The 21,525-nt window shown below is 36.6% G+C and overlaps 1 protein-coding gene across 2 annotated transcripts in view; it reads left to right on the forward strand.

Annotated features, from left to right (window-relative positions):
• The window catches only part of LOC307131323 (rho guanine nucleotide exchange factor 26-like), a 138,740-nt gene that overhangs the window by 38,390 nt on the left and 78,825 nt on the right, over positions 1-21,525 (forward strand). For both annotated transcript variants that reach the window (XM_079824912.1, XM_079824911.1), the window contains exons 5-7: positions 14,015-14,071; positions 14,856-15,016; positions 20,670-20,822. In XM_079824912.1, the coding sequence (XP_079681038.1) occupies positions 14,015-14,071; positions 14,856-15,016; positions 20,670-20,822 (371 nt within the window). The remainder of the gene's footprint in view (positions 1-14,014; positions 14,072-14,855; positions 15,017-20,669; positions 20,823-21,525) is intronic.

Genomic DNA, 21,525 nt, shown 5'->3' on the forward strand with positions numbered 1-21,525 from the left:
TTCTCAGCCTTCAGCTTTCAACTAAAATATCTTCATTTGTGTTCCGAATATGAACGGAGGTTTTACGGGTGTCCAACGACATGAGGGTGAGTAATTAATGACAGAATTTTCATTTTTGGGTGAACTAACCCTTTAACAAAACGTAGATTCTTCCTTTGATCAAGTTGGAGGACAGATTCATCTCCTAAAAGCATAAATCTTGGATCAAATAAAAGCTTAACATTAATAATCTTATCAATAGTTTGTATTATCTTTTCCCAGTAGATTTCTAGTTTCGAGCAGGTCCAAAACATGCAATTATGTACCGACCTTTGTTTTACATCTAGGACAACTGTCTGAATATGACTCACTAAATTTATGTAATCTTTCAGGTGTATAATATACCCTGTGTATAATATTAAACTGTTTTAGTCTGTGCCTACTGTTGAATGAAAATGTGTGAGCATCTTTTTCCCATTTAAGTCTGGAGGATAATACATCATCCCCATACAATTCAATGAAGTTTGTATACAAATAAGACACAAAACCCTTTTTTCTCTCTTATAATATTGTCTATTGATAGTGAGGAGAGGGGCCTTAAATGACCTCCTTGTAATGTAGTAATATAATGTCTCACCTGAAAATATTTAAAAAAATGTTTAACAGGAAGAGAGAACTTTGTTCTTAATAGTTCAAATGTCATTATTGTGTTGTCCTCATATAAATCTCCAAAAGCTTGAATACCCTTAATATACCAGCATTGTGTTATCCCATCTCTTAGTACCTCAGAAAGAGCCGGGTTGCAATGAAATGGAGTATTGTTATATACTGGTAATAGCTATTTAAATTTTTTTTTAATCTCAAACCCTAATCTGCATGTATGTCTAATGAATGGGTTATCAATTTCCTTTATAACACAAGTCAGAGGGATGAATAAAGCCTTGTCTAGAGGAATTTCTCCTGCATGGTATTTTTCAATTTGTATCCATGCAGGTGGAGATGTACTATTCATCTGCCAAAACCATACCGCTCTCATTTGCGCTGCCCAAAAATAAGACAAAAAATCTGGGAGTTGTAATCCACCTTTTTTAAATGTCATATGTAATGTCTTAAGTTTAACCCTTGGAGTTTTATTATTCCAAATAAACTTTCTAATCGAACTATTACGATTATTAAAGAACTTTTGTGGGATAGAGATCGGAAGGGTTTGAAATAGATATAAAAATCTAGGAAGCACGTTCATTTTTATGCAATTTATCCTGCCAATTAGTGATAATGGTAGTGAGTTCCATTTTACCAGGTCTATCATTACCTTTTTAAGTAGTGGGGAATAGTTCAAAGAATATGCTTCTTCCAATTTAGAGGGAATATTTAGTCCTAAATAAACAACTTTTTCTGAATTCCATAAGAAAGGGATGTCATTTAAGTGTATTTTCTCCGCAGCCAAATTCAGTGGCATCATAACACTTTTGTTTATATTAATTTTATATCCAGATATTTCTCAAAATTTTCCCAATAATTGAGATAAGTTAGGTAGCGATGAGTCAGGGTTAGTAACATATAACATTACATCATCCGTGTACAATGATATTTTATGTACATAACCTCCTATCTCTAGCCCATAGATTGATTTGTGTGCCCGAACTGCAATGGCCAGTGGGTTCCACTGCTAGTGCAAAAAGTAACTGGGATAAAGAACATCCCTGCCTGGTACCCCTTGACATATTAAAGGTCGAAGGTAAGTCAGAGTTAGTACGGACGGTTGCCGATGGATTTCTATACAACATACGAATCATGTCAATAAATTTAGGACCAAAATTCATTTTTTGCAAAATAGCTATCAAATAAGACCATTCTACTCGGTCAAATGCCCTTTCTGCATCCAACGAAAACGCAATCACCGGAGAATCGATTTGCAGAATAAATAATATTCATAAACCGTATATTATCAAAGGAGGATCTATTTTTAATAAATCCAGTTTGATCCAAATGAATTAAACATGGCAAGACCCACTCTAAACATGACGCAATCATTTTAGTGAAAACTTTGTAATCGGAATTAAGCAGTGAGATTGGTCGGTATGAGGTACATTTATTAGGGTCCTTGCCAGGTTTTAGCAAGACTGTAATTAAAGCCTGATTTAAAGTCTCTGGTAATTCTTTTTTACAAAATCGGATCGATTAATTTTGGAAAAAACTTTTTATAATAATCCATCGAGAAACCGTCCAAACCGGGTGTTTTACCTCCAGCTAATATGGCAACAGCAGACTGAATCTCTTCTTTCGAGATTTCTTTCTCAATGTAATGATGAAGTAGAGGCAGGCGGATCCATCTGCAGAACTTTATTGAATCAAGTAATGAAACAAGGAATCACTGACATAAACCACAAAGGAAACACGTAGCAACATGCAGCGTGGCAAAACAACACTTCACAAAGAACAAAGTACAAGGCAGTCCAGATAAAGGGTGGATAATGATAAACAGGTGGATGTGAGGATACTGAATAGACAACCAGACAGGGCTGGGAACTAATGATAACAGAGGGGAATGATGGGAATTGCAGTTCAAGAACTCAAGTTCTTCTCGGTCATTATAACATAAGACTGGGATATCCAAATTGCATAAAAAACTTTGAATTTCAGCTTCATCAACTCCTTCAGATGTATATAGCAATTTATAAAAATCTAAGAATTCTTGGTTTATTGATTTAGGATGATTAACAATTTTATTGTCCGATGAATATATTGTAGTTATAGTTTTACTAATCTCTTCTTATTTGCCACGCTAACACTTTTCCAATCTTATCCTCATGTTCATAATACTTCTGTCGTGATCTGAGAAGCGCATTTTCTGCTTCTTTGGATGTCAAAATATTGTATTCCAATTTTTTGGATTGTAATCGTTGAAACAGCTGAGTGTCTTTAGTCTTAAAATGTTCTCTTTCCATTGTTAAAATGTCTTTTTTGAGTAATTGTAACTTTTTTTGATAAAGTTTTTTCATATTTGAAGAATTATTGATGATTTGGCCCCGTAAGAACGCTTTCATAGCCTCCCAAATTATACCCGGAGAAGCTGAATTTCTGTTTGTAATCATAAAGTTGTCTATATTATTATTTATAAATTTCACAGCTTCAGGGTTATTCAATAAATGGTTGCTAAATCGCCAGAGCTTACAATTCGGCAATTCCGGGGAGTGTTGCATTGATATAAGTAAAGGGGCATGATCTGACAATATTCTTGGTAGATAATCACATAACTCAATCAGATAGTCCTTTGCTATTAGAACGAAAAAATAGTAAATTCTGGAGTAACTATTATGTCTATGTGAGTAAAAAGAGCATTCTTTTTTTGTTTTATTCTTAAGTCTCCATATATCTGTTAATTTAAAAATTTGAGAGTTCGTATTTTAAAGCTGTGGCAACTTGACTTGATGCTAAAACTTTGGTAGACGACCTATCTAATACTGGGTCCATTACTAAATTAAGTCCCCTCAAATGATTAGTTCTGCCATAGGACATACATTTAAAAAATAGACTATGAATAAAATCAGCGCCCTCCATTTCAGGACGGTATACATTTACCAAAGTTATTCTCTGCATAGCAATTGTTCCTCTTAAAATAATATATCTACCGGATTTGTCTTTATTTATAGATTCCATCTTAAAGGGTATATTTTTGTCAATAAGTATAACCACCCCTCTGGATTGCGATGTAAAGGAGGAAAAGAAAACCTGTCCAGTCCACTGCTTTCTAAGATTTTGATGTTCCGAGTCAGTCAAATGTGTTTCTTGTAGCAAAGCAATTCCGATGTTATGTTTTTTAAGGTATAGAATTACTTTTTTCCTTTTAAGTCTTTGATTTAACTCATTGACATTCCAAGTAACATACTTATATTTCAGTGTACTTGACATTAATTATGGATTAATGCAGCCAAGAAAATTAAATAACTAAAAAATGTGTTCTGTCTACAACCCCCAACCACTCCCACCACTTCCCCAAACGAAGTGTGGAACTTTAAATCCCCATGACTGATTGTGCACCGCAACATGCAGTCGAATTTGACTTCCCCCTCCTTATCCAACCTAACTTGCTCCCAAGTATTGTCAAACCCATCAAATGTTTGACTTCGATTATGTACTTTTCAAGCAAACATTTATTTCGAACAATCCTAGTGACACTCCCGAGATTCACACATTTTAGTAAAAAAACAAAAACAAAAATAACGATAAGAAGCTGACCAAAGTCCAAAAATATGATAAAAAAATCATTTTTTTCAAACCCGTTTTTAAATGAATAACTCCCCCTTGACATTAAAAAAAAATACAATAAAAAACTTACCCCATGTTACTTTAGTACAGTTATTCTTGCATGATTTTGGGTGATTATCTAGCAGTTTTGTGCATCTCCCGAATTTATATGCCATTTGCTGGTGTCTTATCCGGCATTCAAGTGTGGATGATGTTGTCGAAGATAAGTCCCTGCTGATGATTTGGAGTTGAAGGATCTTTGTCCCTTCGGCAACTGAATCCTTAACGTCGCAGGATGGAGCATGGCATAAGTGATGTCGTCACTGCGAAGATGCATTTTGAGGGCACTGAATTCTTGTCGCTTTCTGAACAATGTCGATGACATGTCACGAAATATCATGATTGTTGAGTTGCCATAGGCGAGTTTGCCCTTTTCTCTGGCCACGTTGAGGATCTTCAGTGTGTCTCCATACCGAAGAAGACGAATCAGAATAGCTCGTGGCTTACCATTTTCCGCTGGTCGTCGCTGCAAAGTGCGATGAGCTCTTTCAATTTCGTAGACCTCGTCCTCGTTCCCTGGAATCTTAGGTAGCCATTCCTTCAAAAAAAACACCGGGTCTTTACCTTCCACTCCCTCTGGGAAGCCGACAAGACGTAAATTCTGACTGCGAGATTGATTTTCAAGTTCATCAATTTTGTCTTTCAACTGCTTTATTTCGCCGTCAACAGCCAGCTTGACATCCGCAACATCCTTGTGAAGGCCCGTTATTGCTTCTTCCATCTCCATCTGTTTTGTTTCTGCCTCAACCACTCTCAGATTTACTGATTGTAGTTCATTACTCATTTTCTCCAATGACTCTGTGAATTTACTTTCTGCATGGAACCATGGCGGAGGATCCGATATTGGCAGCCTTGTGTCTTGGGCATCCTCTTTTTTGTCCGTTTTCTTTGGATACGGCATTTATCGGAGTGTTCGAGATGCAACAGAGTTATTATTTTAAAAGAAAGTACTATTAAGAGTCTTTATTGAGGATTTAGATACAATTATTTGGGAGCTCTGTGCACCACGTCTTGCTCTAGCGCCGCCATCACCGGAAGTCTGCAAAATTTACTTTCATCAGAGAACATAACTTTGGACCACTTAGGAGCAGTCCAGTCCTTTTTGTCTTTAGCCCTGGCATGACGCTTCTGACGCTGTCTGTTGTTCAAGAGTGGCTTGACACAGACGTATGCAAGACATGGGTTTCAGCTGTCGCATTCCTTGTGCATAGTGGTTCTTGAAGCACTGACTCCAGCTGCAGTCCACTCTTTGTGAATCTCCCCTACATTTTTTAATTGGTTTTGTTTCACAATCCTCTCCAGGGTGCGGTTATCCCTATTGCTTGTACACTTTTTCCTACCACATCTTTTCCTTCCCTTCGCCTCTCTATTAATGTGCTTGGACACAGAGCTCTGTGAACAGCCAGCCTCTTTTGCAATGACCTTTTGTGTCTTGCCCTCCTTGTGCAAGGTGTCAATGGTCGTCTTTTGGACAACTGTCAAGTCAGCAGTCTTCCCCATGATTGTGAATAAAGACTGTCAGTCAGTGCAGACAAAAAGGACTGGACTGCTGCTGAGTGGTCCAAAGTTATGTTCTCTGATGAAAGTAAATTTTGCATTTCCTTTGGAAATCAGGGTCCCAGAGTCTGGAGGAAGAGAGGAGAGGCACACAATCCACGTTGCTTGAGGTCCAGTGTAAAGTTTCCACAGTCAGTGATGGTTTGGGGTGCCATGTCATCTGCTGGTGTTGGTCCACTGTGTTTTCTGAGGTCCAAGGTCAACGCAGCCGTATACCAGGAAGTTTTAGAACACTTCATGCTTCCTGCTGCTGACCAACTTTATGGAGATGCAGATTTCATTTTCCAACAGGACTTGGCACCTGCACACAGTGCCAAAGCAACCAGTACCTGGTTCAAGGACCATGGTATCCCTGTTCTTAATTGGCCAGGAAACTCGCCTGACCTTAACCCCATAGAAAATCTATGGGGTATTTTGAAGAGGAAGATGCGATATGCCAGACCCAACAATACAGAAGAGCTGAAGGCCATTATCAGAGCAACCTGGGCTCTCATAACACCTGAGCAGTGCCACAGACTGATCGACTCCATGCCATGCCGCATTGCTGCAGTAATTCAGGCAAAAGGAGCCCCAGCTAAGTATTGAGTGCTGTACATGCTCATACTTTTCATGTTCATACTTTTCAGTTGGCCAAAATTTCTAAAAATCCTTTCTAATTTTCTGAGATACTGAATTTGGGATTTTCCTTAGTTGTCAGTTATAATCATCAAAATTAAAAGAAATAAACATTTGAAATATATCAGTATGAGTGTAATGAATGAATATAATATACAAGTTTCACTTTTTGAATGGAGTTAGTTAAATAAATCAACTTTTTTGATGATATTCTAATTATATGACCAGCACCTATATATATATATATATATATATATATATATATATATATATATATATATATATATATATATATATATATATATATATATATATATATATATATATATATATATATATATATATCCGAATAAGAGAGGTAGGCCACATGAAAGTAGGCTAAGTGAGCCTAATGCCAGTTTCTGTTTCAGTTTCGCTTTATATTAATTATTTTTATTTTTCATTCTTGTTCAGTTCTGAATACCGTTCAATTTAAAGGATTTGTTGTGGAGTGAGGGGAACTAAAATAGCTGATAGCTATGTTTATAGTGTTTCTAATGTTTGTAAACATTTCGCTTGATTTAGGCCTACCGTTTTATTACGTAAGGAATAATTGACAATGGGCCGTTGAATTTGTGGAGTGGCCGTTACACCCTGAGTGCATTATTTTTCAATAGTTCAATGGCCCAGAGTCAATTATTATGCTTATACTACAGTTACCACACCTCAAAACATTTTTCAGATGATTTATTTCAAGACGTTTGTCAGGTTTTGTCCTTAACCCTCGTGCACTGTTCGATTTCTGGTTACACTCCTTATGGTCCGGGTCAAATTGAACCTAATTGGATTCAATACAATTCCCCAAAAATCACACTATGAAAAAACACATACAATCAGGTACAAACAATTCACTTTTAATATCAATACTTTTCACACATTACAAAGAATACATATCTGAATTTACGATTAATAAAAATACTTTTAACCACTATTATTAAGATTGGCCCTTAGGACACTTGCCTTTATACATTTAGAACAATAATATCTTAGTCTAAACCTAAAGTAATCTTGACCAACTATATAGCATTTTAAAGCTTTCAGACTCTAATTTTCATATTTGGTGACTGATTTTCAAAAGAGAAGGCAGCAGTAGATAAATAGCGATAGATTCGTCATTTGTGATGCAGTGCCAAACTATAACGCACGCTCTGACTCTTTCCATATCGTTTTTTTTGTAGATTTTAGTTGGTATTGCGCACAAAAACTTTTTTTTTTTTAGATATCAACCTAAAATTTGGTACAGAATTTGTTCAGATATTTATCTTTGATTTTCTTGAGGTTTTAGAATTGAACATGTTTTGTATTTTGTGTCTGTACAGTTGCTTTTGAATAGCTATCCTATATGGGTCAAATTGACCCACAAACAGCAAGAGTGTATAACATTTTGATATGCACATTTCACAATGCATCAGCATGTTGAAACTTTGCATGCATGTTAATGACCCTAAATGATAAAAGGTCACACAATTTCAAGAAAAACAATGTAGGTTAGATAGTATTTCAGATAGATTGAAAAAAGAAATTATAGCATTTTTACCATTTGTGGCATACAAAAAATATTTCTGTATTGAAAAAATGGGGAAAAGCTTTTTTTAGCTTCATAGGTTATTAAAAAACTAAAATAACAAAATATAATCAAGAAATGTTATTATTTTAGTTTTCCACGCGAATTGAGCGTCTTGCGCGTTACGCGCGTTACACGCCAATGGTGCTTTTGAGCATTCACGCGTTTGAAGCGAATTCGCGTCTGACGCCCGAGTTGAAAAATTTGAACTTTGGTGTCAATTCGCGCCGCGTTAACCAATCAGGAGCCTGCTTGCTGCTGTCATGTGGTAAAGTGACGTGTATGAGAAACCCTGCATAAATTAAAAATAGTACTATTGTGTCACAAAATGTAGTTTTAAGACTTTTTCAGGTGGGAATGTAGTTGTTTAAAGCTCAAATCTGTGGTTTATTTATAAAGAGAGTGCCTATTTAAAAAAAATAATCTTGTGTTTTTGGAGTTGTGAGATCCAGGCGATCACCGGGCAATCACTGCTCATAACCCCAGCGAAGGCAGCCTTTCCTCGGCTAGTCCTTCTGGCGTCTGCCGCTGGCTCTGATGTCCTGTAGTGGTTCGTTTTGTGTGGATCTAACGGCCGAGCTTTGCTCTCATGAATCTATAATTTGTTGTCTGCCAAATCGTTTTGACTGAGGGCAAAGAGAAGTTTCATAACTTTATATTTTAAGGATATTTAAACATACATGCAGTGAAGATAATGTAGGAGTTGCCTGGACCACATTTGTCTGGCTATTAATGCTTAATATATATTTTTTAATGAAAATGAAAAGAGGCAGAGTGGTGTTTTATGACATATTTCTCCTGGAGTGTCTTGAACGCGCGTCAATTTTGCTTCCAGCGCTCGATTTCTACGCGTGTCCAATTCTCTGCTGACGCACGAATGCATTCAAAATGTTCGCGTGTGAAACTAGACGCGGTAGACGCGATTTTGACGCTCAATTCGCGTTTGGTGTGAACGCAGCACTACACATCTAAACCCAAGCCTCCGTTGCTAATTCCAATATGTCGTTTTAGAGCTAGTAACGGAGGCTTGATCCATTTATGGCAGACTAATGCAGTTATTAATGCAGTGAGTTTTTAGAGAGAGCATATGGGAATTACCTCAGTCTGTGCGTCTCTTTCAACAGTGTTCGGTAGCAGCGTGTACTAATACGAAACCAAGAACAGCTCTGTTATTATCTCGCTAGTGAGAAATGTCATGTAGCTTTTAAGTTACTTTTTTACTTTATTTTAATACGATTTCTGATAAAATCATCAGAGCAGCAGTAGGGATGCAGCGATTAACCGGTTTCACAATTAACCGCGCTTAAAAACGTCACGGTTAATGAATCGTAAAGGTTCCACTACACCGCGTTTCTGTTGTATGGAATGAAAACAAGGTTACACCAGCGGCGCGCCAGTTTAAGTGACGTGCTTATCGGAGACACAGAGGCTACTGCTTTACTACCATAGATTAACTATGGCAGAGGGATGCAGCACCTGCGGGATCATCACCCAGCTTTGCACGCTCAATTAAAGGTAATACATAATAACTGAGTTAAATTGCGTGGCAAATTACTTAATGAAACATTGCGTTAAATATTGTATGAATATCTGAACATGTAATACATAGAAAGAAAGAATGAACATAAAAACATAAAAATCTGTTTTATTCTAGCTTAATGCAATCCTTTTTAATCAACACTTGTATGTGGGCACGTCTCATTAAAAAAAGCAACATTTTGAGCATAAAGCTGAGAAAATCACGTTTTGTCAAAGACTACATACAGATCAGATTCAGAGCGATGATCAAACACAGATGGAGTAGATCGAGTCCATCAACACCCCGGAGCTTCACGGTCCTGTAGCTCATCCTGGCATTTTATTCAGTAACATTAGGATGTTTTGATTTAGATGCTGTTTAGTGTTGATGATCGCGTTATTTTACGTATGCATCTGCTTGCATGTGAGTTTGTTTCCTACTGCTTCTTCGTCTGTTTTGATCTGGAGAGTCGGCACCATTTTAGAAGATGCGTAATAGCGCCCCCTAGCGTATAACATGAGATGTTTCTTTCCATCATTTTTACTAAAACTTCAAACAGACAAACCTATATAATAGACATGCTTTTCTCAAGCCACATGTAAAATGAGATGAATTATTAAAAAGATTGTTAAAATGACTACATATTAATGACAAAAACAGTTCAGTTTATTCCCCCTAAAGTTAATATTTGTTTTATATTAATAATAATAATACTTAAATATAAATATAATCGTTAATGTACGGTGACGCATTGCTGCCACATACATATTATTTTTTCCACTCAATTATGTCGTAATAACGAGATCTTATGTCGTTTTAACGACATATTTTCTCGTAATAACGAGATCTTATGTTGTAAAAACTACATAATTTTCTCGTAATAACGAGATCTTATGTCGTTAAAACAACATATTTTTTCTCGTTAAAACAACATATATTTTCTCCTAATAAGGACATGTGTTGTACAGTGATGTCTACAAAATATGCCTGTATCCACATTAGAGAATTCATATAGCCCATGTGCATTTGTCACACTTCCATGTAAGCCAGCAAGCTCAGAGTAAAATAGGCTCTTCCGCTGCCTGTATCAGTGGCAGTGCCCACAGCACGGAAGTATTATAATTTATTGATGTAGCCTGCAGTTCATAACAGCCACGGGTAACAGGTGCCATGGACCGCTAATGTTTGCATCAGTGGCAGAACTTTAACCTAGAAATTACGGACCCCGGTGCACAAATAGGCGATCATAACTATCTATAATAGGCCTACTGTAATATATTGTATGTTATACTGTAATACATATATTCTAGAAATGTATTAAAAAGAAAAACGCTTTCAGCCTTACTCAAAGGCCGCGGAAACAGGGCAGTGGGTTCGTTACGCACGTCAATCCATTCCCGGCGTTCTTATTTTGCTTCTTATGTATTAAATATACAGGCCATTAGTTTATAAAACCTTGATCAAAATTATAATACAATTTATAGAAAACAAAATTCACTTTAAAGAAATGATTTATGCAAAACAACACTCAATAAAAAGCATGTCTGACCCCACTCCATGTCTCCAGACATATTGCACGTCTTATAGCCTATCTTACTCATGCTGCTCACTTTTCATCATCAACATATGAAATTAAAACAATAATATAATAGGCTAATATTTAAACATATAGCCTAACTATGAATCTAAATAGGCTATGTTTTGCATGTAGCCAACTCCACTCCAAACGTTTCAAAAATGTATTTTGTTTATTAAACGCAAAGTTTTTAATTTCAAATTTAATTTCTAAATTCAGTTCATATTTCCAACAAACGAAATTCCGAGCCAAAATTACGAAGTGGTAAAAAAAAAACTGCAAAAATTATAAATATTAAATAATTTGCAGGCGCTTTTGTCGGCATGAGTAGCCTATATAGGTGGGGTCAGACGTGATTTTTATTCAGTGTTGTTTTGCAGAAATCTTTTCTTTAAAGTGAATTTCATTTTCTATAAATTGTGTTTTAATTTTGATCAAGGTTTCATAAACTAATTGCCTGTATATTTAATACATAAGAAGCAAAATAAGAACGCGGGGAATGGATTGACGTGCGTAACGAACCCACTGGCCTGTTTCCGCGGCCTTTGAGTAAGGCTGAAAGCGTCTTTCTTTTTAATACATTTCTAGAATGTCTTAATTACAGTAGGCCTATAGAAAGTTATGATATTTGTGGCTGCACCGGGGTCCGTCATTACTAGGTTAAAGCTACACGCTAATCATGAGTGATCCATTGCACCTGCTACCCATGGCTGTTAAGAACTGTAGGCTACATCAATAAATTACAACAATTTCGTGCTATGGGCACTGCCACTGATACAGGCAGCGGATGAGCCTATTTTTCTGCTTTTCAAACAAGTATGACAAAGGCATGGACTAAATAAATTATCTAATGTGGATTCAGACATATACACACATCACTAAACAACACATGTCCTTATTAGGAGAAAATATATGTCGTTTTAACGAGAAAAATTTCGTTTTAATGAGAAAAATTTCGTTTTAACGACATAAGATCTTGTTATTACGAGAAAATTATGTTTTTTTTTATCTAGTTATTACGAGAAAAGATGTTGTTAAAACGACATAACATCTCGTTATTACGACATAATTGAGTGAAAAAAATATGTATGTGGCAGCAATGCGTCACCGTATTAATGTAATCAAATATTGAAAATCATCTTAAGTCATTACTCGTAGGCCCGGTTTCACAGACAGGGCTTAGACTAAGCCAGGATTAGGCCTTAGTTCAATTAGGACATTTAAGTAACTTTTATAAACGTGCCCAAGAAAAAAACATTACTGGTGTGCATCTTGAGACAAAACAATGCCACTGACATATTTTAAGATTTGTCAGTGCAAGATTCTTTCAGTTAAAACAGCTCAAACATACATTTTAGTCTAGGATTAGCTTAAGCATTGTCTGTGAAACCGGGGGATAGTCATTTAGTTATTAAGTCCAGTCAAAGTTCATCTTTTTATGGATTATTTATTTTAATTTTTCTTATGGTCTTTTAGCTTAAGACTGGTGGTGCTGTAGCTGCAGTTCAACAACCAACTGTTGCAGAATCCTTTTTTACCATAATTTCCAAGTTCTCTACCCCAAGTCCAAAAGGAATGTAGATTTTGATTATTATTTTGTGCTGTAGTTTTTGGCTACTGTGTTCTTTCTATTTCAAAAGTCAGCAATAAATAACACTTTAAAATCTAACGAGTGTTCATGTGGTTTTATACATTAGTAGTTTTGTAAAAATTAATGAATGCATAATAATCGTGATAATCGTGAAACCGTGATTATTCCTCAGACTATAATCGTTCCAACAAAATCTATAATCGTTGCATCCCTAAGCAGCACTGACAACACGTTTCTGTTCGAATGTGTGTCCTGTAGGTGTGTGCGTTTGAGTGGGAGAGCAGAGAGAGCAGGAGAAAGAGAGTATGTGCTTTCCGTACATAACATTTTTTTTTTATTTTGTGGCAAAATGGAAGTAATTTGTCGTTTTTATCCTATTGTTTACTATATTTATTTGCTTGGTCAGTGTCATTGTGGGTTTTGGTTCTTTTGCTGTTGTTGGCCCCATAGTATTTTTTTTCTCAAAAGCTTAGTTTTTTGTAGCATCGTTATTTGTGTAGGGTAATTTTTAACTATGCATGTTTTCAAAATATCTTAAAATAATATTTTAATTACTTTAAACTGTTTAACAGATAGTATTAATCTGTCAAAATGCTTACTGTGAGTTAGCAGTTAATTATCAGCATTCCTAGTCCTGATATGTAAAAACCATAGATATCAAAGAGGGGGTGCTTTCTTTTTCACATGACTGTATATGTATGACAGATAAAAATAATTGTATATGAAAATGATTCTCATTTTCTGCTGTGTTTTAGCAAAAGTATCTATTTTGCTGTTTATTGTGTTTTTGCTATTGTTGGTAAAATAACCACATCATCTGCAGCTCTCAATGTGGCACTTTAACATCTTAAGCGGGAGAGAGAAGCAATGCGCAACTGAATGAAGTACATTTGGCTCCAGATAAAAATATTAGAGGATATAGCATGGAAACATCAATAAACGACCCTGAGCCCTTGTGGTGTGTACTGCTCTGTTGTTTTGACATGCTGCTTACTTTAAACTGTAGAAACGTTGTCATTATGTCTTGTGGTCCAGTTGGAACAAATCCTGGGAACCGTATTGTGGTCTGCTCTTTGAGGACCCCTGATGTAAACTCAGGTGTAAGAAAACAATCTGTCCTAACTCGTTGAAGATGATGAACCTAACCTCTCATACTTAGTGTAATGCATTCTGCATTAAAGTGTCCTTTATGTATAATTTATAATTATAATTTATGTATAATTTTCATTTCTAAGTGAGATACTTAACCTCAACTCTCTATTCCAGGTTAAAAAAAGTGGAAAGTGTGAGATGTTAAGTCAAGAAGAACGAAAGAGACAAGAGGTAAAGTTCCACGTCAGCCTTCCTGACTTTGTCTTTCTCTCTTTTTCATCCTTGCTCATATCAAAAAGTTTTAAATTACGGATTATTTCAGTTTAAATACTGCTGCATCTGTGGAGCCTGTCACTTGCCAATTTGAAATAAACCATTAAAATCTGGTCTTGCATTGGGATATCCCTGAACCTTTTCTCTTATGGTTTTGCATTCAATTGGTAAAGTTGTATTTGCTCAAGACATTTTGCTGAAAAAGGACAATCATAAAGGAACTTGGACAAAAAGAGACAATAAAAAGTGTGGGGTCAGTCAAATTTTATTAAATGTTTTTAAAGAAAGTAAAACCTTTATTCAGCATGGCTACAATAATTTGATCAAAATTGACAATGAAGGCTTTTACACTTTCTGTTTATCTCAGGGATAAATTACTTTTTAAAATATATTAAATTAGAAAATAGCTATTTTAAATTGTAATGGTATTTCACAATAATACGTTTTTAATGTATTTTTTGTTAAATGTTTGTTACAAGAAATGTTCACTGAGCATTTCAGCAGAGGAGCTTAAGGCAAGCACAGTGCAACAGATCTTTGCTTAAACTCTCAGTGCCTTTTAGATTTGTCAGATATGTTTGGTATTTTAATCATGTCCTTTCAGCTCCGGGTCAACTGTCACCTTTTATTATCCTGCTTTTTTTCAGCTAGGAGAGATCCTCAGAGATATGAGCATGAAATCTGTAGTAATTGAAACTAGACAGGTGAAATTCAAGAGCTAAAAAAGGTTTCTCTTCCTTAGGCCATATTTGAGGTCATCTCATCAGAGCACAGTTACTTACACAGTCTGGAGATCCTCGTTCGCCTCTTCAAGAACTCAAACGAGCTCAGAGGAACCATTAACAAAACAGAACATCACCATCTCTTCTCCAACATCGTTGATGTCTGTGAGGCCAGCAAAAAGTAAGAGCTGTCTCTTAGATAAATTCAGATAAGTTTGCTGATAGGCACCTCTGCTAGCTCTGACAGTTTGTTGATATGGTGATAGGACCAGGGAGAAGTCAGCCATCCTATCCTTATCTGTAAATCATTGCGTTTACATGGAGCACCATAATCGGTTTAAAAGTCCAATCCGAATGAAAATGCTCCATATAAACACCTCAATCGGAATAAAAATGCCCAAACCGAATGAAATTGTAATCGGTTTAAGAGGGGTGGGATAAACTTTTTCATGAACCGATCAAACGAAAAATTCCACCATGTAAACGACCTGATCCGATTATTTTGAGTGTACGTCTTTCTGTGATGTGATATACAGTGCGCGCCTCCACCACTGAAGAGCGCGCGCCGCGCTCACACCAGGCTAATGCTGACAAGAGAGGAAAGTTAATTTTTCTGAGGTATTAAACTTTTTTATTTCATAACAAGTTATGAACATAATGTTGGAATGATGAGACAGACATAGCCTGGCTACACCATCTCATCTTGTCAGCGTTTGTCCTGGGCTTCAACTGCGCCTGACAGAATGATTTATTTTTCTGAGGTGATTCTTACACTTTACAACAAATAATAAATAGCTTTTATAAAACTCTGTTTCTCATAAGTTATATAAAAAAGTTCTTTACTTGTTAATGTAAGTAACATTACCCACAGTCTACTTTTGTTAATATTTATACCTCTGTGATTATGGTATCGTTCCTTAATCATCTGAATTATCTACGTTATGCGTTTATTTATCTAGTAATGATGCGGAGCACGTCTTGAATGCTTTCATTTATGTTTCACCGTATATCCTATGTTTTTATTAATAATTTGGGTGCATTTTGTTGTTAATTTTGTGTTTTTCAAAATAAATGAATTTAATTAATTTTGATTCCGCATTCATCATTCACAGCTGTTGAAATAGCCATTGTATAGGACATAAATTAGGTTAAACTACTGCATGTCCACCCACAGAAAAATAAATAAATATAAAAATTACCAACACAGAACTATTGATCCACGAACGTCACTGGCAATGTTACGAATCTGATGCGGCAGACAAACTGTGTGCGCATGTCACAAAATGATTCCGATTGAAAGTCAGCACAAAACATGTAAACACCTAATCGGTTTAGATGTAAACAGTCCACTGAATATTTCAATCGGAATGATTTTAATCGGAATGACAAAAAAGTGCGCATGTAAACGTGGCTAATGTTAGAAAGTCCTGCGAATGTTTGCATTTTGCATATTCTGACAGAAAGTGGGTCTTGTTAAAGGGATAGTTTGCCCAAAATTTTTAATTCTGTCATCATTTAGGCTACTGTTTGGTAACCCATATTCTTCAAAAAATCTTCTTTTGTGTTTAGCAGAAGAAAGAAATTCATACATGTTTTAAAAAACATGAGGGTGAGTAAATGATGAAAGAATTTTCTTTTGAGTGAACTATCCATTTAAACTTCAAAGACTTCAAATAAAAAAATTTTTAGCAAAAAGTTGCTTATTATAGCAAAACATTTTTAGTGCCACTGTGTGGTCAATTTTCTACGGAAGCCCTGAAACACAACATAAAAAATAAATAAATCTAAGATTACGAGAATGAAGTCGTAGAAATATGAGAATAAAGACGTAATATTTTGAGAATAAAGTATATTGAGTGAATAAACTTGATTATCCCTGCTGCCCACACTCATGAACAAATGTTCTGTTCTGTCAATGCCCTGTGGACAGGATTTACCCCTGCTGACCTTTGGTGAGAAGCACAGTGCTGTATTTTCAGAGTACAAGAAATGTTTCACTTTTTGTTCTCCATCTGTAAGGAACAGTCCAGCTGGTGAGCCTCATTTATGAGAACACATGCTCATCCTACACTAATAAATTGCTGCAGGGATGGCATCAAAACCCGGAAGGCTAAATCGCCACTGCTTTCCTCAAGATTTTCCTATGGGTTTTTATAATTGGGGTTATCAGTATATGAGTGAAATAAGGTCTGTGGTAAACATAACTTGACGATACTTGAACGTTTTGCTCTACAACATAAACTGCACACACTCACACCCCAAACTTTCTTAACTGGTTACTTGTATAAATTAATATACGTTACTTAATAAACATAACAGCTTCAAAATTCATGTTTTTGATATGGGTGTGTGTAATTTATGACTTGTAATATAATGTCTTATCTGGAAATACCTATACATGTCTTTAGAGGTAATTCTAAATTAGATGTCCTGTACTTCTTAACTGTACTAGCTCTATTCAACAAACACAGAGCTTGAATGTTGCTGATGTTTACTTGTCTTTTCAAATATCCCTCAGAGCTGTTCACAGCTGTGGCCAGTGCACATTCAAACCTTTGATCAAAGTCCAACAGGCTATAAAGGCTGCAAAAGCACTTAGTGTTCACACAGATGGATTAAATATTTACTAAATTCTTAGACATTTACAGACATCTGGCAGTGAGCCCTGCTCCAGTAAAACATGATGAACTTGGGATGGGGGATAATTGCATTTAATGCATACTGTTATTAAATTAAATGTTATTTGGTTATTAAATCAGTGTTATGTCTGAGCATTTGTAGTTCGTTTCTCTTGGTTATTTTTGTTCAGATCATAAAAGAAAAATAAATGGAGCAATTCCAAGAGGGTCCTTGGTACTTCTTGGTGCTCGGGCCCTAATGATACATTTAGTCCTGTTGCTTAGCAATCACACTGTAATTTTTACGGAAAAGAAAAGTCTTTTATGATGCATATTTAGCGCCAGAACTTACGAACATCCAAAACAATGCTGCATACTAGGCTAAATGCGCTCATTCTATGTGCGTACATGTGATGGCATTTCTACCAGCTGACAACTCCTGAAGAACTTCAAATGTGTAAAAGAGTCAAAACTGTACTAGGAATTCCTCTGCAAGGAGACAGTATTTCAGAGGCCTGTATTAAACTGTAATGAGCAACGTTGCTCCTATGACGGGAAAAAACAGGTATGCTTGAGCATTCTGTCCTTTTTAGGATTGCATCTTATGACATTGTCTTGTTTTTGTTGTGTATGGTGCTATCGAGCCATTTTGCACTTAATTCTGAAACCCATATCAGACATAAATTTTGCTATCGAGTTGGTAGGTGGCGCTATCGAGCCATTTTGCCACACCTAATTCTGAAACCCATATCAGACAAAAGTTTCATGAGTTTTCGAGCATGTTTAGGCCCTCAAAAATGCGATTCATTTCGGAGAAGAAGAATAAATGACTGAGCAATTCCAATAGGGTCCTCGCACCATCCCTGCTCGGGACCTAAATATAAAAACTGTCATGATTGAAAGAAAACAAGTTGAAAAAAAGATTGAATCCAATATTTGGTGATAATGTAGCATAACAAAAGATTTATAAACTATTTTTTTTGTAGGCCGGTCATGTTTTACAGGGTTTTCAGCACCACAAAAGGGTTAACTTAGTTTTGTGTGTAATGCAAACAGCATTTCAAAAGAAAAAATAAATGATTACTATCATTTTCACCCCAAAAATATCAGCTAATTTACCTAACCTCAAAACATTGCATGTACTGTAACAGTATTGCCACAAAACATTGGCATTTTGCAAGATATACATGCAATACATTTTTGTCAGTAATTAAGTCTGATTTTGTCATATTGAATCTAAAAACAATTTTTTTTGAGAAGAGATTTTACTTACTGTGATGGGTTGAATTACTGTAGTGCTTTAGAATGGGGGGGGGGGGGGGGGTGTAATGCTATTTTTATGCATTTTGACTTATTTACACTGTTAAAGAGTTGGATTATCATGCTAAACATGGTCAAACATGGAGTATTTCTGTGCCAAATACACTCCTTCAGGATTCAAACAAGTTTCTGAAAGTTTTTTTTTCGAGTATGGCCCTGTATGACGTCATACAGGGCGGAATTCCTTGTATGGCATTTCTCCTGGATGAGCGTGTGTGCACATCAACCAGAGCGAGAGCAAGAACACGCCCATCAATGAGCTTTGTTTGGGTTACGGGAGATGTTGGCAGCGCTGTCATTTAGTTTTTAGACCACGAAATCAACAATGTCACTAAAGAAGTGTGTTTTTGGTTCTGAGGGAGAGATAACCTTGTTCAGCTCCGCAAATAACCCAGCGTTAAGGAAACAGTGGATGCATTTAGTTTTTCTGGAGCAGCAACGGAGTTCTGCAAGGGTGTTTGTTTGTTCCCAGTTGTGTTTTGTTGGCAATCAAGTGAATCAAAAGTTATCGAGGGATAATGCCACGATGTATTGTGTGTGTGTGTGTGTGTCATAGGTGTATGTGTGTGCCTGTGACTCATTCTTTGAATGCAGGCAATTACATAGTTTTCTCAGAATAAGCCAATGACACTTTCAACCTCGAGTTAGTAAGTTTTGTCCACTACATGTTTTAAGCTTATGTAATTTGTTTGGGTGTCCATTTATCTGCCTTGCAGGTTGTAAATTGAAATTATTGTTTTCTAGTCAGTGAATAAATTTTTTTTTTTTTGAAGGACTGGTTTGGCGGGATGTTTCACGATGATACTCATTTAGCCCAAGCTGTGCTTCTGAAGAATTGATTCGTAAACACTCACTAAATAAATCTTGTGTTTAAGACCTAAAAAGCAAGAAGTCTCTCTCAGTCAGAGGTATGATGTTGATTGAGAATAAATTAGGCCCAGCAAACCACAGACAGAAATATTGAACTGCTTTGTTGATTCTGCACCAGAGCAGAAGTGCAAAGCATTCCTGAAATGGCCCACTGCATATGTGTCCATGTGTGTGCGTGTGGGTTGGCTTGTATGACGGATTGCTCACATAAAAGCTCAGATTCCTCCTCTGTGGATAGAGAGACTTTTGTACTGTAAGTCAAAAGAAATTTCAAAATTCCTCTGATGGTTTTTCCTTGACACAACAGCTGAACTTTGCTTTCTGTAACTGTTTTTACCATGAAGACCTCAGTTTTGGTATGTTCTCGGTACAGCACTGTGTTCGTTTGGTACACATGCATACCAAACCAAAAGACCTGTACCAAAACGTTCTGCATGTAATACATGCAATACATACCGCTATACCCCTACCCTTTGTACAAATGTATTTATAGTCCTGTTCATTTAGACTTCAACAGTTATCTCTGTTGGGGCTCCAAACACCTGTAGAAAGGTCAAGGGGTCACGGCCCCTGTATTAACAACCTTACTGACATTACTTTCAGATTTAATATTCAGGTTGTGTCTTTTTATGGTCTATTGTGAGATTGTGAACTAGAGGTCACGCTGGGTTTCAGCACAGATGGCTCTGAGCTGCATCCTCTGGATTACTGAAAAATCGTGAATACCCTTATGACGGGTCATGTCGCCGGTCAGGAAGAGCATGTGTGTATGATTTGCATGCTGCCATCCCTGGTTAGTCATTTGAGGGGTTTTGGGATGTCCTGTGCTCTGATGTGATCATAGGCTGGGGAAGGAGGTGTTAGAACAGTTTCCTGGCTTTGTGTTGTATATGTGTATGTGTGCGTGTTTGTGCATGCGTAATGACTAAAACATTACAGCCGTCATTGGCTTTGACTCATGTTAATGTTATGTGAGTCATGTCATGCATGTTAACATTCTAATGCAATTGTGTTCTTTCCCTTCAGGTTTTTCAAGGAACTTGAAGATCGGCACCAGCAGAACATCGTAATCGATGACATAAGTGACATTGTTACAAGGCACTCCCAGTCAAACTTTGACCCTTATGTGACATACTGCTCAAATGAAGTGTACCAGCAGAGAACCCTGCAAAGGCTCCTGTAAGTACAGCACACATACACAAACTCTGTCACTGCATCGACTGAAAGTCACCTCTGACTTTTACCCTTTAGCCCAGCCAATATGAAGCGTTTTCTGGACAGAGATACAATTTCTACAAATCCTTTTTCTACCTCAGAGTAAAAATAAAAAGAGTAATTGTGAGATAAAGTTTAAAATAAGAAGAATTAAATTAAAAACCAGTCACATTGTGAGAAATGAAATCAAGTGGCAGTTACAATGTCACATTGTGAGAAATAAAGATGCAAGAATGGAAATTACATTAGCCGTGTTCCCACTGTCGGGCTAAAAGTGGGCATGCTAGTGTGTGTCAGGGCCAGTCGTGTTTCCACTGTCTCTTCTGGCAGGATAGGGCCTTGTCGGGGCTTCCTCTGGGCCAACAGCCAGGGTTTTTGGCCCACCGAATGCCTTGGTCCAAAGTGGGCCAGCTCGGGCTTGAGGAGTGGTTATGAACAAAGGCAGAGTTTACCTGAGTCAGGTGACGGCAGTGCCGCGGGCGCGGATGATTACGTAAATCAGCATTAAAGACTTTTAAAATAATTTTTAGCTCAACACTCACTTTCAGACAGCAGTGAGTGTTTCAAATAACTTATGTTTGTGATCCGATGTGGATTCTGATGTCTATAAGGCAGAAATAGTGCTGCAAGATTTTGTAAACGATCAGATACACACAATACTCAAATA

The sequence above is a fragment of the Gobio gobio genome (genome assembly GCF_949357685.1).
Source record: "Gobio gobio genome assembly, chromosome: 9".
Classification (NCBI taxonomy): Eukaryota; Metazoa; Chordata; class Actinopteri; order Cypriniformes; family Gobionidae; genus Gobio; species Gobio gobio.